General features: G+C 33.6%; 1 protein-coding gene and 1 long non-coding RNA gene across 3 annotated transcripts in view; one reads left to right on the top strand and one right to left on the bottom strand.

Annotated features, from left to right (window-relative positions):
• The window catches only part of LOC106468660 (phenylalanine--tRNA ligase beta subunit-like), a 31,205-nt gene extending 22,634 nt beyond the window's left edge, over positions 1-8,571 (top strand). For both annotated transcript variants that reach the window (XM_013929097.2, XM_022397012.1), the window contains exons 13-17: positions 1,364-1,444; positions 5,797-5,889; positions 6,835-6,952; positions 7,871-8,026; positions 8,339-8,571. In XM_013929097.2, coding sequence (XP_013784551.1) covers positions 1,364-1,444; positions 5,797-5,889; positions 6,835-6,952; positions 7,871-8,026; positions 8,339-8,490 — 600 coding nt within the window. In that variant the 3' untranslated portion in view covers positions 8,491-8,571. The remainder of the gene's footprint in view (positions 1-1,363; positions 1,445-5,796; positions 5,890-6,834; positions 6,953-7,870; positions 8,027-8,338) is intronic.
• A 707-nt stretch (positions 8,572-9,278) lies between these two features.
• The window catches only part of LOC111088087, a 19,521-nt gene continuing 17,555 nt past the window's right edge, over positions 9,279-11,244 (bottom strand). Inside the window, exon 2 of the long non-coding RNA XR_002612691.1 lies at positions 9,279-9,458. This is a non-coding gene — a long non-coding RNA (uncharacterized LOC111088087). The remainder of the gene's footprint in view (positions 9,459-11,244) is intronic.

The following is an 11,244-nucleotide window of genomic DNA, read 5'->3' as shown; positions in this document are numbered from 1 at the left end:
AGCCTTCAAACCATGCGTTCATAATGGTTGGAGACTGCTTGAATGGGTAATGAAGAAAAACTTTAATATAAGTTTAACATAACAGCAAATGTACAACGTTTCGACAAGTCCTTATGACCTGATGATGACAAAACCTTGTCGAAACGTTGTACATTTGCTGTTATGTTAAACTTATATTAAAGTTTTTCTTCATTACCCATTCAAGCAGTCTCCAACCATTATGAACACATGGTTTGAAGGCTGTAGAACATGTGCTTAAGGTAACATATATAAAAAAAAACGGAAAAAAACCCTAAAAATAATTAGTTGGGTAAAGTTACAGGGAATAAAAAAAACACACAAAAAAATAGTAAATTACAGTAAAAACATTAAACAAAATAACTAAGTAAAAACTAAAAAAAAGACGATTATATGTTAGACATACAAATAATAATAAAATGTAGACTATGAGAGAATGAATGTGTGCATCAAATAGTATTATCTAGCGATTGACAACAATGAGATGTGTGGGAATTGAAAATAAAATCCTGAAAAAAAAAACAGTATATTCGACAAGTGACTTATTAAACAAATTTAGTTAAGAAAAAAGGTTTGATATCACAAACAAACTTAAATACTTGAGCTATTTCAATCTGGCAAGTGTCTCATCTTGTTTATTTTCGTTTACATTTTGTAATTTCCTCACTTCTCTTATTAGCAGAACCTTGAAAAATAGCTGACTTCAACGGTTGAAAATATTCATAGTTAACAGTTTTCTTTGAATATAATTAAAATGTGTATATGAGTTTATGAGGATTACATTTATTATTACATTTATGTACCCTTAAATGCTATTTTCAGGAAATTTTTTGAACGGACTTGTAATTATGTTATTTTACCATTTAGCAAACAGTATTTATTTACTCTTTGTATGGTGATGGTACAATAATTTATATTCGTTGATTCGCTATTGAAAACTTCACAGTATCATTGCTAGAGGGCCATGGAAGGTAAACCTTTGACCTCTTTTTTTTTAGCACATTCAGATTTATATATATGTGTCTAATTAGATCAAGTATACCTTTAAAACCATTTGTAATAACCTAAGAAACATATGAAAATAATTCCTCAGTTTTACCTGAAGATTCAAATTATAAAAATAATCTGACCTAATTTGCATATCTTACGGTGTCACACTTCCAGTATGGCCACCATACAGCAATGGGTGTGCCTGTTACAAACCAAATGAAAATGGCTTTAAGAATATCAATTGATTCAGTAGGCTTCCAAGGGTGAGTAAATGTTGATTATTATTTAATGTCTTAATGTAGCTATAATATGGGTTTCACTGAACGATACATGTTGTTTTATTTTTACAATGTAGTGTCCACTAAACAAACTAACAGACCAGCTCAGGGTAGAGTTGTCACAGTCTGGGTTTACCGAAGCCTTAACTTTCACCTTGGTAGGTCAAGTCAGTTAATTCTTTTTACATCACAGAAAGTCAAAGATCTTTTAACAATAAGTTTTGACTTAGAAAAATTAAAATATTTAAAGATAATTTTGTTGTTGTTGTAATCTTCTTAAATGGACATACTTTGGACTTGTACAGTGGCTCCTTATTGTCTCCAACAAATGTTCGTCATAGTATTTCTACTGTTGTAATGAAATGTTGAAGGAAAGTTTGAGTTGTACTGTAGATGTTAATTTAAATGCATCACTTAGGTGAAAGATTGATGGTGTATCCTTTCCGTTGTGTGTGTGTGTGTGTGTGTCTGTGTGTATGACATTTCAAGACATAGATTTTTTGCTGTATTCGTAATATTATCAATTTGATAATTTGTGGAAAATAGCTTTTTTTATACAATTAATTCTAGAGGGTATAGTCATTTTGTTTTTTATACATCTTGTGACTCAACCTTCATCTGTTCGTCTGTTCCATACTCGTGTGTTAATCTTACTTGATTAGTGGACCATCAACTACGTTATAATTGTGCTCAGATGTGGTAAGTGTGTGTTTCTAACAACCGGTGACATCTAAATATCCATAAAGCTTATTGGATCATGTGCGAGAAAGGTATAGACTGTTGTGGTGAAATATGCATTAATAAGATGGATACGAGTCTCAAGCAGATGATGAATTCAAAACATTGGCATTAGCAAAAGCAATAAGTGATAAAAAAGCTATTGGAAAATCGGCATTGCTTAACATAAATTTATACGGAATATTGTATTAAAGTTACTTGAGATGTATTTTCTTATGAGGAAAATATTCTGCAACAGAAGAGAATATAGTAAATCTCCCATTTACACTGATATGATATGAAGTTGTTAAAAAATTAGGGAACAATATTCGAAATAAGTTGTTTAAATCTTGTTTAATGTTGTTTTTGGCAGCACATTCTGAAAACGAAAAATTCAAACCGCATGCCTAGGCCTATGCTGCCTCATGACAACAAGTAAGTGCACCACACAGCTAGTTTTTCCATTCCTGGAAGTCGGATCAAAGCCAGCTTGCCCACACTTCCTTCGATCTCAGTCGAACATTGTCTGTCCTATTGGCCAGTATCGAGTGATATTCCTTGTGATTGTTTTTGTGACAAACTTTCCAAAAAGCCTTATACATGAGTGTTCTGTATTTATTTTTTTATGTCTTTATCTTGGGTTAGATTAAGTTTGAGTGTCCTAAAATTAGTCTTCAGAAATGCATCCTGGGAAAATAGCAGCCGATTTACGTCGATCCTTCTAGCATTTTATTTTCTAGGAACACAACCCCGATGTAAATGGGAGAGTTACTGTATCTGCATGGACTGTACAAGAAAAGTACTGAAGAACATGGCCGATACATAAAAATGTGAAAGTGTTCTTAAGGTGAGTGTGGCGGCTGAAGAACATGGCTGATACAGAAAAATATGAAGAATTTATTGGGGGTGACCCCGATGTAAATAGAAGAGTTACTGTATCTGCAGGGATTGTTCAAGAAAAGTACTGAAGAACATGGCCGATACATAAAAATGTTAAAGAGTTGTTAAGGTGAGTGTGGCGGCTGAAGAACATGGCTGATACAGAAAAATATGAAGAATTTATTGGGGGTGAGCGTGGTGACCTGCTAAGGTCCACTAACTTCGTTGATGATATTTCCCAGAAGATGATCCTTATGATTAGGAGCGTGGATAGATGTGATAATCTTTCAATACAATAGGCTATGGGCAAAAACTGTCATAATGATGCTGCTTCTTTCATTACTTCAGTTATAAGATCATATCATGTATATGGATATTTCTCAACACCTGGTTACGTCAGTTGTAGGATCATATCATGTACTTGTTTGTAGCATCGTGTATATGGATACTTCTAAGCTGAGTAATTCAGCTGCATGATCATATCAGTTCTAATGATGGTATAGCCAGTTTCACAGAGAGTTCAGGAACCATTGTCGATTCTCAGAAAATAAAGTCACATGGTGAGTTGTCATGTGATTACATCAACCAATGAAATGCTGGAGTAAGATAGAGATGAACAATGGCCAGCACTGCACATGCTGAACCAAGTAATTCAAATTCTTTTTGTGAAATAAAGGAGACTTATTCATCGGGACAGTCACCAAAAACAATCTGCAAATTTAATATATCTACAACTTTCTCCAAACATATGCTGACTTCAGGTCGATCTGGGAAATTTCTTATGAACTGCTTACCAGTTGTCAGGCTGGAATCTAGGTCAAACTTAAAACTTTTCTTTACCAATGTTTATAGAGAGTAATTTACGTTAAATTTTGTACTTCATCCTGGGATGCGAAATGAGACACATTTTCATTCTGGCTTTCTGTAATAATGCAACATTAAATATTATTTCTTAAAATTATATTGATATTTTTCAATGAAAGTAAATTTTACAATCAAACACATGATTAAACGTAGTTCTATATTTATACAAGAATTATAATTTTAACATTACAGATAATTAGATATGCTAAAACTACCTTTGATTTATAATCCCCCCTTAATGTAAATAGTCATAATAGGCCTACACAAATAATAACTTTTGTGAAATATGTCCCCAAATGAGTTACAAAGTGTACCAGATTTTCTGTTACAATTTTTCTCTCATAATTTGTAAAGAGAAAAACAAAACTTGAAGATTCACTTCTTTAAAATTTTCAAGATACAAACAACAGTTAGATGTCATACCTGGTACATAACTAGTTGGGTACAAAAGATATAAAGATGTAAGTAATTTTTTCGTGGAAACAATGTATAAATTTGCATATTTTGTTTCAAAAATATTATACGCAATGTACCTGGAATGTTTACGGTAGGAAGTAACTTTGTATTTTGATGTCTTGAGTCTTCGAAAAGTGCGGAACAAATATGCCATGAACGACACTGTTTCATTGTCACTTTAAAGATCTCTTCTTGTGTCCTTCCAGCACGCAACAGCCAGATTTTATACAAAGTGACATCATTTATGGGCAGAAGATAAAACTGAACATTTGTCCAAATGTATGATTTATTTTTGCAACCTTTCACTAAGCCAGACTGAGGCATTTTTTGTCAGTTAATCTAACCGTGTGCACATTTCTGCCATTAACCACTGTTAACTACACGTGTGATCTGTTTACATAAAATTATACATGTTACTCCAGCATTTGATTGGTCAAGCTATCTTATGGTCGACAGTTGCTCGTCGCATTATGCAGCAATCTGGCAATTTCCAGTATGAAATTGGCTGTTATGCAGTTAAATATCTAAACAGTTCATTACTTCAGCTGTATGACTATCAGTTCTGTTATTGGTTTGTTTATCTTCAAAATACTTGGTCACTTGAGCTGCATCTGACAGACCCAGCCCACTTGACAGACAATTGTACACAGCCCACTTTGATGAACAAAGCGCAGAGGAGTAAAGAATTTACATAAAGAGGAAGAGGAAACCTGCCATTTAAGATAAAAATTGATAACCCTAAAAAAAATATTTCTTTGATATTATTGTTGTTACTTAAATTCACGTACCCTTTAAACTCGATTTCCTTAAGTTTATCATCAAATTTCTGCAGCTCTTCCCTTTCATTCATGATTTTCCTCAGAGTTAAATGGTTTGTGAATTTAAGTAATAACAAGAGCAATCAGAGAGATTGTATACCCTTGCCCCACTGCTCCTTTTGAGAACTCAGAAAAATCCTTCTCAGATCCAGAATGATCAACAATCTATATCATTTTTTGTAGTGTGATGAGGAGTGAAATTTGGTACAAATCTAATCACACTTTACGGAGTTATCAACTGAAAACTGCAAAAATGCCCTGTCTTCCCCATTATAAAAAATGCTTCAAAGTGATCCAGCTTTTGATATGGACTAAAGAGGATGTCCCATACTGACTTCCCATCTTGTGTAAAATTTTCATTTACATTGGTCTATTAGTTTTCGAGATACGCATGGGAAACACGGACAGACAGATGCACGCGGACCCGATTGCAACACCGTTGCAATAAGACTAAAGAAGTATTTTGTGGGGATATCAATTTTACCATATTTTCTGGGATTTTTGTAAAATTATGTACACAATAAAGGTTCTTAAAATGAACATTGTAGTCCTTAAAATGCTCTTTGGTTTTGAGAAAATGTTTGAACCATGCATTATCTTGGAATAAAAAATTGTTGAAATAATTGTAAGAGAAAGAAAATGTGTGTTGTGTTTCATTCAGAAAATCTTGTCCTAGTAAAGTCATTGGGCCAAAACTTTAACCTTTTTCTGATCCTGGTAAAAGTGATTTGGCAAAAGCATTCACCACTATTTAACAGTTATAATTGGTTCTTTAGTGTTCCAAAGAAGATATTTCGGACAAGTTGAGAAGAACAAATGGAACATCAGAAGCTGTTCACATTGCTAACCCTAAAACCATAGAATTTCAGGTAAGTGCTTTTATTTTTCCACGTGAGATATAGAACTGTGTAATCTTATTTATTAAATACTTTGTATATGTTGGGTGTTACTCGTGCTTAGTACTTTTTGTGATAAAGAATTAAAAATGTTTGCTCATTATCGTATATAGTGTTAACTTATAGAATACTCGAGTAAGGAAGTATATAATGATAATATAATAATAAGTAGACAAACAATGATTTATAAGCATAAGGAAAAGTTTTATCGATAGTGGAACATACTACATAGAGTGTTAGTATATACATAATTAAAAATATTGGATTGTTATCATATATAGGGTGTTAGTTAGAATCTTAAGAAGATCTGTTATTTTTTGTAACCCCAACAGGACGTATTATTACTTACTCTGTTTTTCCACAGGGTTCTGATCAAGAGATCAGATGTGGGTCTGGAATATGACAAAAAACTTTAATTAGAGTCTAAGTGAAAAAGCTGATAAGTAAAGAGAAACTTGGGCTTGAACCCAGGACCTTTGGCTAACGGCCAGTACTTTATACAACTGGACCGTCTAATAGTACAAACTGTCCCTGTCTTTCGTCACTCATGAGGCTTTTTAACTATAAGTATGAAACTTCATATTACTCTGTATTCTTGTGGTCAGGCAATTAATTGGTTCATTTACCACCACCCATCCAAATGAAAGGAGTCTAACTCGACTCACGTGTATATATTATTATTATTATATGAATTTCCTATTATGAATCATTGAAAAACGTTTAAAATTTTTTCCTCAAGAAGAATCACTTGCCTGTAATATTAGTAATATTTTGCTCACTTCTCATGATTTAAACCTTTCATTTTAATATGTTTGATCTACGATCCTTGCAATTGCCTTGTTGCATATTACAAGTAAGAAAGTATTCTTTGAATTACTTTTATGTTATGACACCATTCTTGTGTCCATAAAACTACAGGTTGCTCGAACAACTCTTATGTCAGGACTTTTGAAGACTCTTCAGGCAAACAAGAAAATGCCTCTGCCGTTGAAGTTGTTTGAAATATCTGATGTGGTTTTAAAAGACAACACCAGAGGTAAACTACTTGGTATTGAATCTAAAATGTTGTATATTCTATTGTTTCTTTATTGTTATTTTTATTACCATTATTGGTTAACATGATTCATATATTTAGTTGTATAACTATTATTATACTTTTATTCTAGAGATTGTTTTGTATTGTTAGCTAAATATATATGGATTAGGAGTGACCTAGTCTCTTAAGCTAGTCAAACCTCGTAAGTTATTTGATTTATGGCTGATAATATCATTAACAGTGAGGGTACCGAACTGATGCTACAGTTCATTCTAATTTTTATAAATAAGAATATAGGAAAAATATAATTAATGGAAGTTTTTGTCTTGAGTTTTCTAAATTTTGTTGTAATCATTTAGATTGATACTTTAAATGCATTTCTTATTCACAGCTTACTCCAACACAAAACAATTTAGAATGTTAATAGTTTATTTTTAAACAGAATTTGTACCATGGGTTGTGAAAATGTAGACTGGGTACCTGTATCTGCTTCCGATTGTAAATTTTATTATTTACAATCTATTTGAAGCTTATGGGTAAACGTTAAACCTAATAGATGGTTTTTATTTCCATTTGTATGATGCAGGGTTGGATTAAGGTTTAGTGGAGGTCCTAGACCCAGGTAATATTTGGGAATAATAATAAAATTAAGAATGATGATAATAATGACATATTTTTGCCTCTTTTCTGCTAGTTTTATGAACCATAATTTTTCTTACATGGGTGGCCAGCAGGGAGGGCCCTTGGCCCAGGCCTCAATGTCCTATGCATTAATCTCGTATTGCTTGTATGCTTGTAAGACCTACATACATCCTAAAGTGCTTATACTTTAATTTGCTTATGAATTAGGTGTATATATATAGAAAAGTACCTTGAATACACGTTATATTACTGAAGTTTCTGTGCATTCATTTTCAGATGTAGGTGCTCGCAATGAGCGTCGGCTGTGTGCTGTTAATTACAACAAATCCCCAGGGTTTGAGATTATTCATGGTTTGTTGGACAGGATCATGCAGCTTCTAGAAATCTCTTATGGCAAGGAAAAAGAAGGCTATTTCATTCGAACTGCTGAAGGTAGGTAGCCCCCCCCCCTAAAAAAACAAAAAACAACAACATATGGGATATAGAAGAGAGTTACGATAGTTAAAGTAGCCATGAGTGGAATAACCTTTTAACAGGTTTTCTGCCCCTTTTTTCCTTGATATTCTAATCTTCTGATCAGCTTTGACTGTAACACTACACACGTGTATCAAGTGTAAAACTTTTTTATTTCGTAGACACATTTACTGTCCTCCCTATTTTATGTGTGTGAAACATTCTCTGTCGTTATTACTTCATCATCTTTATGCATTGGAACTTAAAAAGTTTGCCTGTTTTTTCCGGTAGATCCTGCATTCTTCCCAGGACGCTGTGCTGACGTTGTCGTAAGAGGGAAAGCCATCGGAAAACTTGGAGTTCTTCATCCAGAGGTGGTGACGGCATTCGATCTTAGTCTTCCCTGTGCAGTATTGGAAATAAACATTCAACCATTTTTATAGGTTGATGTAAGGCTCTGTATCTCGTTCTACACAGAGTTGTAAACGAGACACGAGAAATAAAATATTGTTTGGATGACAGAAGTCTGTCCATTTGATCATCAGGTTCATTCACAGAATAAACACAATTTGTTATATATATATTCTAAACGAGAGAGTAAATATTTCGACTATGTTTTAATGTCTTCAGAGAACTACTTTACCAGTCATAATAAATCATATTGACACAAAGATCATAATAATAAATTCTGTAAGGTTTTTAGCAAGGATTTTTCATTCTGCATTTGTATTTAAAACTTCTTTTTTTTTTAATCTACAACTACTTGTTAATCAGCCTTTTGCTTGTGCTGAGTGTTACTAACAACACTGACAGTTCCAATATCAATAAAAGAATATTAAAGTCATAACTTAATGAATACCCCAAGCAATACCGTAAGCAGTTATAACTGTTCTATGTAACTAACTCACTGATTTGACATACCTGGTACGGTCTGGCTCTGACAGTTAAATGCTAGTGTGCCATGTATAGTGTATGGCTGGTCCACTTAATATTTAAAGCCACAGTCAGTGGGTTAAATCTAACTACGTTGTCAAACAATGAAAGTTCACTAACATCCACTTATTTGGATTCATGTTGAATGGTGTGGTGTACTCAAAATAGCCTTAATTATAATAATATTTAACACTGTTAACATATACAAACAATATCATGCAGTGTTCAGTTAATGAAGTAAGGAGTTTTTGATATAGTTTCTACGGTATTAATAGGAAACAATAAACCTAAAAAGATGCATTCAATAACTATTTATTTCAATTCCTCTCATTAAATACTGGAATTCAGGACATATAAAAGGACTTCCAGCTTAAACATCATCCACGTGCAGCCGAGTTCCTTCTTTGGGACAAACTGGGCCAATTTCATACAGAAGATCGAAGGAGCAGCAAGATGTTGTTCCCAAAGTGGCCATAACCTGAATTAGAAAAACAAACTGTATATATATATTAAAAGTATACAAATTAAATATTTAACATACTGTATGGAAATCTACGAACTAACTTCCACTTTGAGAAAAACGACAGTGGAAAAGGGGGGTCCAAATCTTATAAACACGGGCTTAGTGGTTAGGTATGGGTCTTACAGATTGGTAGATCCAAGTTTAGAGCTACGCTGGACTGATAAATAACTCCGCAGTATCAGCTATGGAACATTATATCTGTGATAGTTAAACCTGTTATACGATTTTAAGTTGCTGCACAAAATGTGACTGGTGTTGTTCTCTCTAACTAAGTTAACTTGAACTGTAGGCGTCTCGAACCTGGCTGTTTAGTTCTGGTATCACATACAGTACCATTGACATGGTAAATTTCAAATACCAAAAATCATTCATAGAACCTGAACTTAACCAGATCAGGTCAGATTGATTAACGTTGTGCATCTAGCTGTTTTATTTAATCAGCATGACACTCGTAACATCCTAAAGAAACGTGAGAAACCTTCTTTATGAAGTTTTGCAAGTTTCATAGCATGCTCTCTCTGTGCAATAGGTTTACTGATGAAGTTTTGTAAGTTTCCTAGCAATCTCTCTCTCTCTGTGCAATAGAAGAGAGCATGCTATGAAACTTACAAAACTTCATCAGTAAAGTACACACTTCATCAGTAAACCTATTAGAGAGAATGCTATGAAACTTACAAAACTTCATCAGTAAACCTATTGCACAGAGAGAGAATGCTATGAAACTTACAAAACCCTATTGCACAGAGAGAGCATGCTATGAAACTTACAAAACTTCATCAGTAAACTGTGCAATAGGTTTACTGATGAAGTTTTGCAAGTTTCATAGCATTCTCTCTGTGTGCAATAGGTTTACTGATGAAGTTTTGCAAGTTTCATAGCATTCTCTCTGTGTGCAATAGGTTTACTGATGAAGTTTTGTAAGTTTCATAGCATTCTCTCTCTGATTAATAAATGTGCGAATCCGGCTACTCTTTATGAAAAGCAAAACGAGTCAAACAAGGGAATTATATACTCGCACAATTTAATTCTGTAATGCCGAAGCCAGTCGTTAAAGTGAGGATAAGCTGGGGGAACATCATCCAGCTAAGAAAATAGCAAAGAAAAGATCCCTAGCTATGTGGAACAACTGACCAAAGGGGAGCTGAAACGAAATTAGGTTAATTAAAAATTCTTGGAGTAATTAGAACGACAGAGAAGCGTAATAATTTTACGTAAAAACTGGTTTTCAATGAGCGAGATTGAAATTGCGGCTAATTATCAGTTATTAGGTGGGCGTGGAAAAACTTTTAACTTGTCAATCAAAGTTGTCCAATCGTAATAGGACTAGTCGTCGTCCAAACTGTACTTTATCTGCTGAATGTGTTAATTGATATATATATTACAAATCTGTCTAATTGCCACATGTAACGTTTTGACGTTTTAAAATCAATTTCATAATATTTGGATGTAATATTTACACAAAAAGTTTATTTTTCGGCCACTTTTTTATGACTCTCGGACAGATTTTTTCGATCTTAAGGACGTTACAAAGTCAACCTTGTGAACATGTAGAGAAAAATTAATGGTTTTATAAGTAATATTTTCTGATACGGTTTCCTATAGAATGCCCCCCCCCCCCTCCAGTGGCGAAGCGGTATATCCGCAGACTTACAACGCTAGAATCCGGGTTTCGATACCCGTGGTGGGCAGAGCTTAATTACAAACAAACAAACAATTTCTATAGAATAGTCTTCCAACTATG

Source organism: Limulus polyphemus, unplaced genomic scaffold (assembly GCF_000517525.1).
Source record: "Limulus polyphemus unplaced genomic scaffold, Limulus_polyphemus-2.1.2 Scaffold3102, whole genome shotgun sequence".
NCBI classification, from domain to species: Eukaryota; Metazoa; Arthropoda; class Merostomata; order Xiphosura; family Limulidae; genus Limulus; species Limulus polyphemus.
Note: the sequence above shows the minus strand (reverse complement) of the source record. Positions and strands in the feature narration are given on the sequence as shown.